The 17926-nt window shown below is 22.6% G+C and overlaps 8 protein-coding genes across 8 annotated transcripts; 5 read left to right on the top strand and 3 right to left on the bottom strand.

The window, feature by feature from the left end:
* Positions 1-5: 5 nt before the first annotated feature.
* DICPUDRAFT_94711 (uncharacterized protein) lies at positions 6-1439 on the bottom strand (the record flags this gene model as incomplete). The annotated part of the gene is made up of 4 exons (XM_003288634.1): positions 6-580; positions 647-902; positions 996-1083; positions 1177-1439. 4 exons carry the CDS (start codon positions 1437-1439, stop codon positions 147-149), a joined length of 1041 nt encoding a protein of 346 aa, XP_003288682.1. The 3' UTR covers positions 6-146.
* A 722-nt stretch (positions 1440-2161) lies between these two features.
* On the top strand, positions 2162-4487 carry DICPUDRAFT_94710 (uncharacterized protein). The gene is made up of 5 exons (XM_003288645.1): positions 2162-2339; positions 2430-2674; positions 2779-3637; positions 3707-4150; positions 4217-4487. Exons 1-5 carry the CDS (start codon positions 2208-2210, stop codon positions 4448-4450), a joined length of 1914 nt encoding a protein of 637 aa, XP_003288693.1. The 5' UTR covers positions 2162-2207; the 3' UTR covers positions 4451-4487.
* Positions 4488-4511: 24 nt separating this feature from the next.
* On the bottom strand, positions 4512-5648 carry DICPUDRAFT_34471 (uncharacterized protein; the record flags this gene model as incomplete). The annotated part of the gene is made up of 1 exon (XM_003288633.1): positions 4512-5648. One exon carries the CDS (start codon positions 5646-5648, stop codon positions 4512-4514), a length of 1137 nt encoding a protein of 378 aa, XP_003288681.1.
* Positions 5649-5886: 238 nt separating this feature from the next.
* Positions 5887-8711, top strand: DICPUDRAFT_152947 (uncharacterized protein; the record flags this gene model as incomplete). The annotated part of the gene is made up of 2 exons (XM_003288644.1): positions 5887-6490; positions 6568-8711. The coding sequence occupies 2 exons, from the start codon at positions 5887-5889 to the stop codon at positions 8709-8711; spliced, it is 2748 nt and encodes a 915-aa protein (XP_003288692.1).
* Positions 8712-9451: 740 nt separating this feature from the next.
* On the top strand, positions 9452-12135 carry DICPUDRAFT_152946 (uncharacterized protein; the record flags this gene model as incomplete). Its single annotated transcript, XM_003288643.1, has 8 exons — positions 9452-9635; positions 9711-9955; positions 10030-10119; positions 10187-10309; positions 10381-10624; positions 10697-11217; positions 11301-11803; positions 11874-12135. 8 exons carry the CDS (start codon positions 9452-9454, stop codon positions 12133-12135), a joined length of 2172 nt encoding a protein of 723 aa, XP_003288691.1.
* Positions 12136-13171: 1036 nt separating this feature from the next.
* Positions 13172-14645, top strand: DICPUDRAFT_92139 (uncharacterized protein). The gene has a single exon (XM_003288642.1). The coding sequence runs from the start codon at positions 13266-13268 to the stop codon at positions 14559-14561; it is 1296 nt and encodes a 431-aa protein (XP_003288690.1). The 5' UTR covers positions 13172-13265; the 3' UTR covers positions 14562-14645.
* A 438-nt stretch (positions 14646-15083) lies between these two features.
* On the top strand, positions 15084-16085 carry DICPUDRAFT_34444 (uncharacterized protein; the record flags this gene model as incomplete). Its single annotated transcript, XM_003288641.1, has 1 exon — positions 15084-16085. One exon carries the CDS (start codon positions 15084-15086, stop codon positions 16083-16085), a length of 1002 nt encoding a protein of 333 aa, XP_003288689.1.
* Positions 16086-16212: 127 nt separating this feature from the next.
* On the bottom strand, positions 16213-16781 carry DICPUDRAFT_79465 (uncharacterized protein; the record flags this gene model as incomplete). Its single annotated transcript, XM_003288632.1, has 2 exons — positions 16213-16549; positions 16625-16781. Coding segments are annotated over 2 exons (492 nt in total), but the record flags the coding sequence as incomplete, so codon positions are not given.
* Positions 16782-17926: the final 1145 nt, after the last annotated feature.

Here is a 17926-nt window from a genome sequence, read left to right as displayed (position 1 = left end):
TTTTTAAAAATTTAGAATTATTAATAATTAATTTAATTATTTAGTTTATTAGTTTTTTTTTTTTTAATTTTGTTCTTTTTTTTTGTTATTTGTTATTTGGGGTATTTATTGTGGGGTATTTATTATTATTTATAATTTATATAAATTTATTTATTGATTAAATATTCTCTTTCTAATTGTTTTGTTTTTCTTGAACCTTTAATCTTTTTATTTAATAATGTGTAGAATTGTTTTGATGTTGCCCATACTAATGCATTTGCTAAAGCTTGGAGACTTACTGAAACAGCATCCAAAAGAATAAAGAATTTGTTTTCAATACCAAAATATTCCAATGTTCTTAAAATTGTAGCAGGAGTCCAAAATATAACAAAAATCAATATGAATTTCATTAGTTGAACTTTAAATTCTCTTTCTTGTAAACGATAACGTTGAGATTCTGTTGGTAATAAAGATATTGGTCTATTCTTTCTCATTTTAATGAGAATCAAAATTAATATAATAACTGAAAATGTGATTGTAATATAAAGTGGTATTAATTCAAATAATCTAAATGGGTTTGATGATCCTACAATCCAACAACCTATAAAAAAAAAAAATGTTAATAAAAAAAACAAATCATATTTAGTTTTATAAATTAAATAAATACCTGTAGATGTTGGACCATATTGTTTAAAAACACCGACAACTGCTGCATTAATTGCACAAAATCCCCATACAAATAAATGATAATATTTTAAACTTTTTTCACCTGATTGCTGCTGTGGTTGTATTTGTTGTTGCTGTTGTTGCTTTGGTTTATTTGATTTTATTTTAATATATGAGTGAAATACTTTAATTGTCATTGAAAATGACCATAATATTGTTGCTTGTCCAAAAAATTGACTAAATAATCCTAATCCAAACTATAATATTATTTATTATTTAAAAAAAAAATGAATAAAAATTAGCGCCAATGTATTAATTTAATATAATTTGATAATAATTAAAATACTTACACAATATGGTGATACAGGATCATTTACAGTTGTACTTTCAGTAAATTGTGGTATATTTAAATAATAAAAAATAATTGTAATAATATATCTGTTATAATAATAATAAAAAAAAGAAATATAAAAAATTAATATTTTATTTATAAATAAAATAAAATAAAATTAATATAAAACAATTAATTACTTTAAAGTAAATAAAAAATCGGAGATTGCTTGAAACCATATAAAATTTGAACCACTGTGCTTTAATTTGGCGAAAATAGACCAAGTAATAATAATAAATAATGAGCCTACTATTGAAACTGGTGCGCATGCTATAAAAATTGTTATTAATTGTTTATTATCAAATGAAGATTCTTCTGTTGCTGCTGTTGCTGTTGAAGTAAATATATCACCATTATTTCCAACAATGGTATTGTTTAAACCAAATGCAATTATTGAATCCATTTTTTTTTTTTATATTATATTACCTCCTCCTATATTTCGATTTCTTTTCTTTTTATCTCTATTATCCTACAACAAAGGTTTTTTTTTATTTATTTTTTTTTTTTACTTTTTTTTTTTCTAATTTACAAATTTTATACAAACAAAAAGAAAAGAAAAGAGATAAAGAATTATTTATTATTTATACATATATATATACACCTATTAATTTAATCAATTAAATTTTCCGTTAATAGGGATGGAAAAATAAAAATTTAAAAAAAAAATTAAAAAAATTAAAAAAAATTAAAAATTAAAAATAAAAAAAAAAATTTTCGTCATGAAATTTTAAAAGCCTTTTACAAATAGTTTTTTTATTTATTTCTTTTTTTAAGTTTTAAATTTAAATTTTAATTATTTATGATTTATTGTCTATTTATTGTATAATATTAATAGAATTAAAAAAATATTTACTTTTTTTTTTTTTTTTTTTTTTTTTTTTTTTTTTTTTTTTTTTTTTTAAAAAATTATTAATATTATTACTATTTTATTGTTAATGGTTTAGATTATATACGCATAATTTAGATCAAAAAATAAAGTTATGAAAAATTTTCTTTAATTTCTGAAAAAAAAAAAAAAAAAAAAAAAAAAAAAATAAAAATAATTATTTTTATTTTTTTTTTTAAAAAATTTTTCATTATTTTATTTTTTTTATTTTTTAAATTAAAAACAAAAAAAAAAAAAAAAAAGCCTATATATTTCATACCACATAGATATATATACACTTATAAAATGATAACAAGTAAAAAAATTTTATTTTTATTTTTAATATTATTTTTTATAAATGGAGTTGTTGTCGATTCTAGAATCGTTTCAAAAAAACAACCAACTGTGTATGTAACTAAAGATAAAATACCAATATATGTATGTATTATTATTTTTATTTATTAAAATATTAAAGTATTAAAATTAAACTCTAATATCTATTAAATTTTTATTGTGTATACTCTATAGATGAATAGTTATAGATTGGATTTATCAATTTACGATTATTATAAATTACCATTTTTAAAACCTGAAGGTGATATAACCTATAAACAATCATTTTTCGAAAAACTTTCAGGTGATTTAAAATCATCATCAATATATCAAATTGAATTTAATTTAAAAAAGAATTATGAAGTGGGTAGTGCAAATTTTACAAAAGATAATATAAAAGAATTAAAAAAATTAATTGATAAAGAATATAGAATTCATTTGTAAGATATTTTAATATTTAAATACAATCGAATATATACATATATATATATATATGACTCATCACCATCATCATCATAATATTAACTGAAATTTGTTTATATAGTTTTGTTGACGATTTACCAATTGGTGAATATTTTGTTGACAATAGTTTAGTAACAGGTAGCGAAAATTTATCATCATCAGAATCAAGTGCAAATGAAACTACAATTAATTATGACAATACAGAAAAAAACCATATTTTATTAGGTTATCCAATTGGTTTCAAAGTTGATGATAGATATTTTATTAATAATTATTTATCTTTTAGGATAAATATTTCAAAAGTTTCAGATTTAAAGGATGAAATGGAAGCAAAGAGTGGTTCAAAAGAGGCTTATACAGAATATATTATTCAATCAGTTTATATTGAACCATACAGCGTTAATAAAACTGATGCATTCGAATTGGATGAGGATAAAGTTGATAGCTATTCTGGAATATTAAAAACACCATTCTCATATGCAGTCCATTTCAATACAGTAAAAGGAAGAGTGGATCAACGTTGGTCATTATACTATGTAGAATCTCCATCAGATACACCCATCTCCATTTTAAGTGTAGTGGTTGTATTGGCTTTCAGTTCGATTATAGTACTCATATTTTTAAATATTTTTAGAGCTAAAACCTATCAAACTTTAGGTTTTGAAGATGGTGGTTGGAAGTCAATTTATGCCGATGTATTTAGATCTCCACATAACTTTATGACATTTTCTATTATCGTTGGTTTTGGTGCACAAATTGCTGTAACCATTTTCATTTTAATGGTTTTTTCAGTTGCTGGTTTATTAAGTATTGCAAATCCTGGTGGTTTAGCTACTGCATCTATGGTAGTCTTTGCTTTTTCAGCTTTATTCAATGGTTACTCATCAATGAGAGTTTATATAATGTTGGGTGGTACTAGAAAATTATACAATAGTGTTGTTGTAAGTTAAAAATTATATATTATAACTTATTAAATTTATTATTAACTAATTTTTTTTGATATTTTATAGACAATTACATTAATACCATTAATCGTTTTAGTTTTAATATTTATTGGATATTTCCAAATTTGGGGTAATGGTTTTGTATATGCACCAACAGCAGGTTCTGTATTCTTTGTATTGGCAATGTGGATATTGGTATCGATGCCATGTTCATTGATTAGCTCATATTTTGTTAAAACATGGCCACCACCAGGATACCCAGTTAGAACTAATCCAATTCCTCGTTTCATTCCACAACAAAAATGGTACCAAAATCCATATTTACATATGTTATTGGGTGGTGCCATTACATTTTCAATTATTTATACAGAGTTATACTATTTCTTAACAAGTTTTGTTTTGGGTGAACATTACGAATACTCTACAAGTTTTTCAATTACCTTTATATCAATGGTTGTTTTAATTTTAGAATTAAATATGATTTTAGAATATTATCAATTATCAATAGAAGTAAGTAGTTAATAGAAAGTATTATTTTTTTATAGTTATTAACCATAATTATTATTATTATTATAGAATTATAATTGGTGGTGGAGATCATTAGTAAGACCAGCTACAACTGGTTTATACACATTTATTTATTGCATTTATTTTGGTGCTTCTAATATTGGTTCAAGTGGTGCTGGTTTTTATTATTTTATATTTAGTCTTGTATTTTCAATTTTAATGTCATTGTTTTGCTCATCAATTGGTTTTATTGGTAACCTTTGGTTTATGAAAAAAATTTATTCAACATTACATTTTGACTAAAACAAACAAACAAATAAATAAAATATTTAATTTAAAAAAAAAAAAAAAACATCATCTTTATTTAATTAAAATTTATAGGTAAACAAATATTACATATTAGATTATTATTATTATTGTTATTGTTATTTGGATATTCAAGACCTGAACAATTTAATTTTTTACATTTATATTTATTTAAAAATTCTTTGTGTGGGTTGGGGTTATTAGTGCAGCAGCTTGGACAATTGCAAGTAAAATAATAACTTGATTGTAGTTTTTCAATTCTTTCCTGTTTATTTTGATTTAGTTGGATATAGTTAAATGATATTTCTTCATTTTCTTTAATATCTCTAATTGCAACCATAGAGTGACACCCAAAATTATTTTTACAAGATTCTATAACTTTGCATATATTAGGTTGGCAAGAGTGATTGAATAAACTTGAATTAAAATAAATTCCAATACCAATTGAATAGTAATTGAAGGTGGTAATACTGCTATTCGTTCTGAATGGGAATGATATATCGTGTGAGTTACATTCCAATATACACATTAGTTTTATCATATTTTTTTGAAATAGGCTCATTTCTTTTACTGTTGGATATATTGTATCTATAATCTCTTTATCAACTGACTTTTCTATAAATTTTGAAATTTTCATAAAATCTGTAATTCTTTGTGTCGAAAATTTATTTGAATTACTTTCGAGACCAATAATATCTTTAAATTTAATTTCTTTATAACTATTATTATTATCATTATTATCATTATTATTATTTATTTTGATTTCGTTATACTGTAAAATTAAAATTTTTATTAATAATTTAATAGTGGTTTTGCATTCATTATTAAATTGTGATGCTGACTGTATTTTCTTCCATATTTTACATTCGTATTGATGTGATGTTTGATAATCTTCATTTTTACATTTTTCACTGCAATACCAATTTAATTTACAATTATTACATATTATAAAATTGTCTGTATGCATATTATGTATATTATTATTTAAATTATTATTATTATTTATTGTGAAACAATAATGACATATTTTTTTTTCATTTTCTTCAATTTTAAAATTAATGCAACAAGAATATGGTTTTTCTCTAAATACAATAAAATCACCAGCTTTAATATCTTTTGATGCTACAACATAGTTTCCTTGATCTTTTGAATTTTTAACTATACAATTAGATGATATGGTTTTTAAATCATCCATTTAAAAATATGAATAATTTATGATTAAAAAATAAAAAAATAAATAAATTATTTATTTAAAAAATTAAAAATAAATTTAATTTTTTTTTTTTTATTTTTTTTTTAATTTTTTTTTAAAAACCGAATCGCATTTTTTTTAAAAAAAAAAAATTGTTTATTTTTTAAAAAAGAGTCCAATTTACCCCTTTTTATCTATTTACAATAAAATAAATATATAAATAAAAATAAATAAATAAAAAATGGTGGAAAAAATAATTAAAAAAACCACAACTAACACAGCATTAAAAAAGCCAGCTACTGGTAATAAAAAACCTGTAGCTGCTGCACCCACAACAGCCACAACCAAAACCACCGCTACAAAGGTACCATCAACTAGCCAAAAAGCCACAGAAACAAAACCAAAAACACCAGCCGCTGCTACCAATGCTACTACTTCTACTACCAACAAAACATCAAATAAAAAAACTATTAATAATAATCAATTAAATGTTGGTGATAAAATTAAAGCAATTGCAACAGAAATTAGAAATTTCGAATTAGTATTAAAATATAAAGAATATACATGTAAAGTTCATTGTCTTAATTCAGAACAACCATTTTCAAAATTAATGTTGGAAAAGGAATGGGAAGGTACAATTATTTCAGTCGATGAAACTGCTAAAATTATTATATTAACATTCAACAAACCAGAACCATTAAGTAAAGATTTCACAGTTGGTCAAACTATTACAGCTATAAATTATGGTCAAGTTTCATATAACGAAATTGCAACATGGATTTCACCAACTCAAATTGGTTATATAGATGTTATTTCAAATTTTAAAAATTATAATGATTTTGTTGGTATGTAAATTAAAATATACAAATAATCTTCATTAAAATATATAAACTAATTAAAATTTTTATTTCTTTTATTTTAGATTTTGGTCAAAGAAAAAAACCATTTAAATGTTTAATTAAATCAATTAATAGCGATAATAAAATTTATTTATCATTAATCGAAAATAATCAATTAAATAAGAAATTAAGTGTTGGTGACAAAATTTTAGGTACAATTTCAGAAATTGGTGTATTATCAATGAAAGTTAAAATATATAATAATCTTAGTGGTGAAGTAAAATTAATTGATTGCAACGATGAATTCAGAGACTCACCATTTTCAATTTATTCAGTCGGATCAGTTATTAAAGTTTTTGTCAAATCTATTTCAAAAGATGGTATCAGCTTATCATTAAAGAAATCATTATTAGGTCCAGAACACAAGTTTAATCCAAAATACAAGAATAACCCAACTCAAGAAAGAGCTATTACCAATGTATTTTCACATGGTTCACATGCATGGGGTTATATTATCGAAAAGAATCAACAAATTGTACGTGTTGAATTAGCAGATAAATTAAATGGTGTTATCCAAAATGAAGTTGTTGGTCCATTCCATATGCATCTTTGTGAGGTTGGTTCATTAATTCAAGTTACTGTTCTTGGTGATCCAAAAGTTGAAGGTTCAAATCAAGTTTTAAATTGTTCCATTCGTATCGATAAAAAGATCACCCTTCAAACATTAAAAACCGACGATATCTTACCATTGGAGGTTACTAGAGTTGAAACTTTTGGTCTTTTCGTTCGTCACTCCAACATTACAGCATTGGTTCACATCAAAGAATCATCAGATGAAAAATTAACACCAGAACAATTAGCTCAAAACTTTAGTGTAGGCGATTTGGTTTTAGGTAAATGTATAGGTCAAAAATTCTCCAAAGAAAAGAATAAAAACTTTTTCAATTTCTCATTAAAACCAGAGCATTTCGTTGATGTCGATACTGAAAGCTATTTCAAAGTCAGCTGGGATAACCAAGACCCAACAGAAGAGCAACAATCAATCAATACTCATATCAGTTTATCAGTTCAATTAAAATCAATTCAATCTATTAAACCATATTTAGTTGAAAAGGAACAAAAGAAAGGGGAATTATCAGCCAAACAATTACAACAAAATTTAAATAATGACCAAGAAGAACAACAACCATTAGAAGAAGCTGAAGACGATGAATTTAAGTCTACCTCATTATTATCATTAGAAGATTCAAAGAAAAGAAAGAAGGACGAAACTGATGAAGCTGATGAGTTTGAAGAGAACCAAGTTGTCGATAAAAAGAAACAAAAAACAGAGAAAGAAAAATCAAAAAATAAACAAGAAGAAGAAATTAAAGAAAGAGAAGACCTTTTAGCAGATCACAATGTAGCACCAGAATCACCACAAGATTTTGAAAGATTACTTTTAGGTTCACCAAATTCCTCATACCTTTGGATCAAATATATGTCATATTACCTCAGTCTCTCTGAAATCAGCAAAGCTAGAGAAACTGGTGAAAAAGCAATTAAAAAGATTTTAGCCACCGAAGTTTTAGAACAAAGAAATATTTGGATTGCTTTATACAATCTTGAAAACCTCTATGGTACAGCCGAAACTCTCTTAAAGCTTTTCCAACGTTCTATTCAATATCAAGATCCAAAAACAATGTATTTAACTATTATTCAAATTTTAGAATCAACCAATAAAGTCGAACGTTGTGAAGAGTACTTCAAAATGCTCTTTAAGAAAACCAAATCAAGCGCTAAAATCTGGTGTCGTTACGGTGAATTCCTTTTAAAGAATCAAAAATTAGACCAATTCAATGGTGTCCTTTCAAGAGCCTTAGAATGCTTACCAAAGAAGAAACAAATTAAAGTAATCAATAAATTTGGTCAATTAGAATACAAATTAGGTGATGTAGAAAGAGGTAGAACCATCTTCGAAGGTTTAGTATCCAATTATCCAAACAGAACCGATATTTGGAATATTTATTTAGATATGGAACTCAGAGATAAAGAATCAATTAAATCAAACAAAGATCTCAGAGATAAAATCAGAGAGCTCTTTAACCGTACTGTTAACTTGAAGGTATCAGATAGAAATATTAAACAATTCTTTAAAAGATTTTTAACATTTGAAAAAGATTTTGGTAATCCAAGATCAATTGATGATGTTAAAAAATTAGCTTTAAAATTTGTTGAAAATAATTAAATATATACACTCAATAAATAAATATAAAAAAAAAAATAAAAAAAAAAAAATAAAAAAAAAAGAAATAATAATATAAAATTAAAAAATAGTTATTTAAATTAAAACTATATAAATAAAAATAAATAATTTAGTTTTAAAAAAACTATTTATAAAAAAAAAAAAAAACCACAAATAGATTTTATATATTTCCAATAATTATTTAATATTTTTAATTTTTTAATTTTTTATCTTCAAATTAAAATTCAATTTAATTTAAAATCGAAATTTAATTTAATTTAAATTTTTAATTTTTTGAAAATAAGTATTTAAATTCTTTTTTGAGGTTTATTATTTTAAAAAAAAAATGAATTTAAAAAATTTTATTTATTTTTATTTTCATAATTTTTTTTTAATTTTTTTTTTTTAATTTTTTTTTTTATTTTATTTTTAATTTTTTTTTTAAATATATAATTATTTTGTGTTGTTGTATATATAGATAATAATAATAATAATAATAAAAGTCCATTACATAATAAACACAAATATAAACAAATAATAGTAATCAGTGTTTGGTTCACTATCTCAATTGTTTAAAAAAAAATTAAAAAAAAAAAGGGAAAATAAAGGTTATAGTTTTATTTAATAATCATTTCTTTTTGTTGTAAATAATATAGTCTTTATAATATTTTTGTATTTTTATAGTTTAATATACCTCATATAATAATCACCCCCGAATAATAATATATAGTTATAAAATAAAAATGAGTTTTGAAAATTCAAACAATAACAATAGCAGTAATAGCATTGGTAATAGTAAATCAAATGACACAGTAGAAAAAGAAAAAGAAAGATTAAGATTTATAATCAGTCAATACTTTCAACAAATTACAAAAGGATGTGGTGAAAAAATTAGTCATCATTCAGAATATTGTTGTCACAATCCAAGTAAGTTTCAAATATATTTGGTGATTTAGAAAAAATGCATTCATAAACTAATCCAACTGTTTTTCTTATATATAGATTTTCAAAAAATTTTAGATCCAACCCAAGCAGCTATGAAGTCATTAAAATTAGGTAAAGATTATCAAGAAAAGTATCTTTGTAGTTATTTATATTCATCTACAGCCGAAAAACTTATTATCACCAATAGATATATGAAAACATTAGTAGATTTATCATCAAATGCAAAAAACTATTCAAATATTGTGGATTTTATTGTTAATTATTTTTCAACACCATCATCAATCATTACCTCATTTAAATCAGTAAGTTTGACTCATTATTCATAAAGAACTATTGTGGTTTATATTAATTTTTATCATTCATTTTTAAAAACTAGGAAAAAAAGCAAGACTATGACGATGAAACTTATTTCGAAGGATTAGATATAAACGATATAAATCAAATTTTTTCATTATTAACAGGTTTGGTATGTATCATAATAATAATAAATAATAATAAAGGTTTGCTTTATATTAATATTTTTTTAAATTTAGAATAATAAAAAAGTAGACGAGTCATTAAAAAGTGCTACAAGACTATTAAGTAATAATTTAAAATATAACTCAGTTTCATACAAAGAAAAAGAACAACTTAAACCATTGGTTTTTCTTTTAGCAGTAGGTTATCTTTAAACAAAGAAATTAAATGTAAAGAAAATTTTTATTAATGGTTTTTTTTATTTATATAGAACGATTTTATTCACGATTTAGATAATAGAACAATTTTATCAAATGTTTTTGTTGCATTTTCTTTATTACAAGATCCAATGAAAGATGTTATAATCAAATGGTATAATAGTTTATCTAAAGAGTATTTTATTAAAACAATTATAAATTATGAGCAATTTATTTCAGTTAGAATTATGAGTGATGAAGTCGATTTACATAAAGATCCAGCTATTAAAGGTGCATGTAGTGCATTACAACTTTTAAGTAAATATCACCATTATCATTATCATCAACAAAATAGAAAAATCAATTCTAACTTTACAAATTTTTTTATAGGTAAAATAAATGATTTAAAAAGATATGTACCATTTACAGATTTTTATAATGATGCAATCAATGAAGATTTAGATTTATTCAAAGATTTTAATCAAGCAAATCATTCATTCACATATGCAAATTTTCCATGTGTTTTAAATACAATTACTAAAGGTCAATATTTACAAATTGAACATGCACTCTCTCAAAATAATCATAGAACCGATTTTGGTAGATTGGGTTTAACATCAGCTTTAGATTTCTTAATTTTTAAAATACGAAGAGAATCAATTATTACAGATACATTAGATAGAATTGCAGAGCTCAGACATGGTAAAAACGAGTTTAAAAAAGAATTAAAAGTACATTTTATAGGCGAAGAAGGTATCGATGAAGGTGGTGTAAAAAGAGAGTTTTTCCAATTAATTGTTAGAAGAATTTTTGACCCCGAATATGGCATGTTTAAATATAATAATGAAACAAGATGTTTTTGGTTTAATCCCGATTCTGAAGATTTAACAGAATTTCAATTAATTGGTATAGTGAGTAGAATTATAAAAATAAATAATAAAATAGGACAATAATAACATATTTACTAACTAATTTAAATTGTTCAAAATTATAGTTATTAGGTTTAGCATTATATAATAATATTATTTTAGATGTTCATTTCCCACTAGTTATATTCAAGAAATTATTAAATTTACCACTTTCTCTTGAAGATATTGAATCTTTAGATCCAACATTGTTTTCAAGTTTAATGAATGTTAAAACTACAACCGAAGAGGTAGAATATTGGTCATTATATTTTAGTGTCGATTATGAAAGCTTTGGTCAAACTAAAACATTTAATTTAAAGAAGGATGGTAAAGATATTCCAGTGACAAATGAAAATAGAGAAGAGTATCTTCAATTATATGTAGATTATTTATTAAATAAATCAATCAGTAGTCAATTTAAAGCATTTTATATAGGTTTTAAACTTGTTTGCGACTCAACCATTTTAAACATTTTAAAACCTGAAGAATTAAGCAATTTGGTATGTGGTGTCGAAGATTTAAATTTCGATGAGTTAGAATTATTTGCAACTTATGAAGGTGGTTATACTAAAGATGATACAACTATAAAGTAGGTTAAAATTATTAATTATTTATCATTATTATTATAAAATAAACTAACTTTATCTCATTTTTATTAGAAATTTTTGGAAGGTTTTACATAGTTTATCAGATGAAGATAAAAAGAGATTTTTAACTTTTGTAACCGGTGGAGATAGAGTGCCATATGGTGGATTAGGTAAAATGGAATTTACTATTACCAAGACCGCTGATAGTGATAGACTACCATCTGCTCATACATGTTTTAATACTCTTATTTTACCAGCATATCCGGGTATAGATAAATTAAGAGATTTATTAACCAAGGCTATTACTCATTATGAAGGTTTTGGTTTGAAATAAAATAATAAGAAAATAAAAAAAAATAAATAATAATAATAAAAATAAAAATAAAATGAAAATAAAATAGCAGCATTAAATAATAAACAGATAAATTAATAAATAATAATAATAATAATAATAAATAAATAGCAATTATATATAATTAATCATAATGAAGGAACGATTTTTTTAAAAAAAAAAAAATAAATTATAATGTTTAATAAAAAATATAAAATTTTTTTATATTTGATTTCTGTTCAATTTATTATATGATTAATATACAAATAATATATTTGGAACTTTAAAGGATGTTGTCATCAAAAGAAATATTTTAATCATTTTCTTATAATGGAAAGTATAACATTCGGTGTAATGTATAATATTAACATTTTCTGGTTCATTCACCATATAATTAGGGTGGAATATCATTGAATTAGATTTATCATTTAAAATAAAAAAAATTTTTACTAAATTTGGGATCATATTTTAAATATATAAATTCCAGAATGAACTGATTTTTTTTTTTTATTATTGTTTTTATTTCAAAGGGGGTAGTTTATTCCATGGGGGTGTGAATTTTTGTGTTATAAATATTTAAATAGTTAAAAAAAACATGTGTTGGTGGTGGGGATTGGTGTTGGCAGTAGTTATTTTTATATGTGAAAAAAATATTTATTTTTGTTTTAATAATTTAAATGTTTAAATACAGGGTGTGATTTATTTTTCTTTTAAATTTCATTTTTTTTTTTTTTTTTTTTTTACTAAATAGGAGGATAGTGTAATGATGAGTTTGTAAAAAATAAATAAAAATGAGGGGTAGAGTTAATGGGATAGTAATTAAAAAGTTAGTTATCTAGTTCAAATTTGGGAGTTTAATCTGTAAGAATGCAAATTTAAATTTAGAAATATAATACACATCTATTATAAATGTGTTATATTTTTTAAATTATTTTAAAGTATATTTTTATTTTTATTTTTATTTTTTTATTTTTTAAAATTATACAAGTTTTAAAAAAAAAGTATAAATAATTTCAAATTTGAAATTAAAAATAAATAAAAAATATAATATAAACTTCATTATATTTATATAATCTATTAATTTAAATATTTATTTATTTTATTTAAAATTATAAAAACTCACCCCAAAAAAAATGAAAATGAAAAATAGTTTTTTATTATTTTTATTTTTATTTTTAATAAATTTATACATTGGATATTCTCAACAAAGTTGTACCGAAGATTGGAATTGTCCTAATCAACCTTACCAATTCTGTGCTCATAAATGGATTGTCGATGCTCGTTCTTTCGTTGTTGGCCGTGATGACTTTATTTATTTTACAGCTAGAAGAAATACCGATAATGGCCAATATGGTGCATCCTATTTATTAAAGGTGCCAAAATACAGCTCATCAAATAACCCACCAATTACCATAGTATATCAAATTGAAGATGAAATTGCAAATGGTCCAGTGTTTAATCGTGTTAATGGTGCCATTGGTGCAAACTTATTACCAGGAGGAAAAGTTTATATAGTTCAAGATATGTATAGATATTTACCATTGTATGGTACTTATAATCCAACAACCAAGAAATTTACAACAGCTTTCAAACAAAACCCAGAAAATGGTATCTTTGTCCATGCCGCCGAAAATAAACTCTATAGATGTGTCGATAACAGATTAGAATCTCTTTCCCCAATTCCATTGGATCTCAACGATACCCCACAATCTATCAACTATTATAACACTAGCTACTGCAATGGTTTATGGAAGAATGGAAACACTCTTTACTTTACTCAAAGAATTTTCTCTGGTGGTCTTAGTGCTGTTGGTTTTTATATTGGTAATACCGATTGTCGTGATTGTGCCATTGGTAAAGAGTTGTTCTATGTTATGGATAACGTATTAGGATTTGCAGCCAATGATAAGTTCTTTTTTTATAGTACACAAAATGGTCTTTTCAGAGTTCCAATCAATGGCGATGTTTCCCAAAGATATAAATTATCGGATAATCCAAATATTAAAGGTATTGGATTAGATAATGAAGCTGTCTTTTATGCTACCTCAACTGCAATAGTTCGTATCGATTTAGATGATCAATATATTACATTATTATATGATTCCGCTGGCTCTCAAACTTTTGGTACTTGTAAATGTATTTCAGAATTCACTGGTAGCTCATGCACAAGCTGTAATGGTACAATTACATGGTCAAATGGTAAACCAACTTGTAATCTATTTTTAGCCGATGGTACTGTTTCATATTGTGAACAAGATTGGCAATGCTTAAACTCTCCATTCAATTATTGTAGTTCAAACGCATGTAAATGCAGAACAGGTTTCAGTGGCTCTCGTTGTGAATTATGTTCATCAAATAATATTACTTGGTCTGATAGTGGCATTCCAACCTGTAATTTATATTACCATGGATATACAACTTCATATTAAAAAATTCTCTAATATAAAATTTTTTATAATCAAAATTTATTAATAAAACTTTATATTTATTTATTTTTGTGGTTTTCCACAAACAAAAAAAAAAAAAAAAAAAAAAAAAAAAATTTTTTATAATTTAATTTAAAAAATAATGAAAATAAAAAAAAAAAAATAAAATCAAAAAAAAAAAAAAAAAAAAAAAAAAAAAAATATTTTATATATAATTTAAGAAATAATGAAAATAAAAAAGAAAAAATAGAATCAAAAAAAAAAATGTCATCATAAAATTATTTATTTTGGGATTTTGTATTTGGAAAAAAAAAAGTTTTTTAAAAATAATATTTTTTTAAAAAAAAGAAAGAAATTAGAATAAAATATAGCTTATTATTGTATATAATAATTATTTTGGGAATATATGTCTCTATAACATGGGAAACTTAATTAACTCCACCTATAATTTTAAAATAAATAATGCTGTTTTTTTGTATAAATTTTTTTTTTAATATTTATTTTTTATATTTTAATACAAATAAAATGGATAAAATAATAATTTTTAATAATTTAAAAGATTTGTATTTCCTTAAAAATAAAGAACATTTAACCCATATTAGAGTTGAAAGTGATGAAAATGATGGCTCTTTTGATTATGCAAAATTCAAATTTCCAATTTCAACAAAAAAATTAATATTAGGAAGAAATTTTAATAATGAAATACTCCCTGGTCAATTACCAAGTGGTATAGAAAAGCTAATTATAGGTACAAGATATTGCTATAATTTTAGTAAGGGGGTTCTCCCAAATACTTTAAAAACTATCAAAATCTATAGATGGAATCAAGAAATTAATGAATTTACTTTCCCAGTTGGTATTAGAAAAATTAAAATTGAATATGATTTTGATAATGGAGGAAATGAAATTAAACATGGAGTATTACCAAACACCTTGGTTCTAATAAAACTTGGTGAGTTTTTTAACCAGACATTGAAATTCGGTCAATTACCTTTGTCAATTGAATCACTCAACTTTGGAAAACATTTTGATAATGGAGGCAAACCATTAGAAAATGGAGCAATACCAATAAATTGTAAAAAATTAGTATTTGGTCAAAAGTTTAATAATGGTAAAAAACCATTAAAAAAAAATGATTTACCAATAGGTCTTACATCATTAATATTTGGAGACTTGTTTAATCAAAAACTTTCAAAAGACTCTCTTCCGCCAACTTTAAAATTTATAAAATTTGGTCATTCTTTTAACAATGGTAATAATTATTCAATGAAAGATTGCATTCCATTGGGTGTACAAGAAATTAGGTATGATTATAGAAAAGATTCTAAATTTGATAAAAATTTAAAAGAACATTGCCCATCATCATGCAATCTTATTAAAACCTATCCGACTAATCTAGATGAAGAAGAAAAAATTGATTGTTTTTCAGTATTTGTATTGACAATATTCTACTTGACATGTGTGCCAATATACACATTTTTCCAATTTTTAAAAAGAATTTTTACAAATAGAAACCAAAATAATTAATTATCTTTTTAAATTATAAAAATATATGAAAAAAATAAAAATCATACTACAAATTTTAATTTATTTTTATAACAATATATAATAATATAGTTTTTTTTTTAATAACATTTATTTACAATTTTTTATTTTAGCTAACAAAATTCTCCATTAACTGATTTGGAGTTGGTCTATTATATGCATCTAAAAAATATTCTGATTTATCTGAAGCCCAATAAAATACAAATGACTTCCTATTTAAAGATGCAATCTTTGTTGAGTCCACCAATTTAGTTTTAATTAAAGACATGTTTCCAAACATTTTGCATTTACTATAATATATTTTAATCCAAGTATTTTCATAACCGCCAGTAACAGGATCTCTCATATCTATAGTAATACAATTCCATTTAACCTTTGGATGATTGTTGTAACCGTAATATTTCCCGCAATTCATTCCATATTTATTACCATTACTAACTTCGATTCTAGAATTATATAAATATTAAATAAGATTATTTTTGCTTTAAATTATCATTATTAACTAAATATAATTTACTTACGATATATTTTTTGTACTAGAACCTACCTCTGTGCAAACTATAATTCTAAAATGACCATCCGGTTGTTGATCATTTAGTTCGAATTTTGATATTTCTCTCTCCTCTTCTGGGGAACCTCTGATTTGTTTGGAGAGAAGATTTATAAAATTAGAAGTTGCTTGATGAATTTTAAGTTTTATTTTTGATATAATATATAAATTATATTATACTATTTAAAATAATATAATACTAAAATTTTATGATTTAAAAATCAACAACACAAAAAAATTTATAAAAAAAAAAAAAGTTTTAACAATATTATTGTTTAAATTATAGTATTATATTTTTATTATTATAATTATAATAATTATTATATTTGATAATTGATATTTGCTATTTGATTTTTAAATATTAATTTTTAATATATATATTTAATTTTGAGTAAATAAAAAAATAAATTAAAAAACAAAGGAATTTAATTTATTTAAACAAAACAAAAATAAAAAAAAAATTTATTAAATTAAATTAACAATATTGTCTATAATAATATAAGTAATAAGTTCTTAATTATATGAGGTATAATTTATACAACAATAATACTTTATATATGTTTGTAATTGTTTTTTTTTTTATTATTATTATTTATTTATTTAATGTAATATATTTATATAATTTATATGATTTTTAAAAATCATATAATTTTTTTGGTTATTTAAAAATGATAGTGAATAAGTGTGTGTGTGTGTTTGTGTGTTTTTTTTATTTATAAAGAAAAAAGCGCATAAAAACAATTCAATACAACAACAAATAAACAGACAACAAATAGAAATAAATATAATAATAAGTTTAATTAACACTAAAAATGTGAGGTAGTGTATATAGTAGGTGAATAATAATAATAGTAGTGGTGGTGTAGCCTAATGTTAATAGTAATTTAGCTTTAATAACAATATAAAAAAAAAAAAATTTATAATTAAAAAAATATAAAAAAAAAAATGTTTTAATTAAAAAGGTAAAAAATTTAAAAAATTACACACTTTTAACACACAAACACAAAATGTTAAAAACTATATTATATAAATAAAAATACACCCATTAACACTTTTTTTTTTCTTTTTTTTTTTTTTAAATTTTTTTTTTTTATAATTTCTTTGAAGCTCTAAAAACACCATCCCTTTTCACACACACACACACAACCACACTAATATTTGATGACTTCAAATTTTCATTTTAAAAATAGAACACCTATTATACAATTGCTTTTTTTTTTTCTTTTTTTTTTTTTAAAAATTTTTATTGTTCAAAAATAACCTCAGTAATCAT

The sequence above is a fragment of the Dictyostelium purpureum genome (assembly GCF_000190715.1).
Source record: "Dictyostelium purpureum unplaced genomic scaffold DICPUscaffold_143, whole genome shotgun sequence".
In the NCBI taxonomy this organism is placed as follows: domain Eukaryota; phylum Evosea; class Eumycetozoa; order Dictyosteliales; family Dictyosteliaceae; genus Dictyostelium; species Dictyostelium purpureum.
This window is presented reverse-complemented; position numbering and strand designations above follow the sequence as displayed.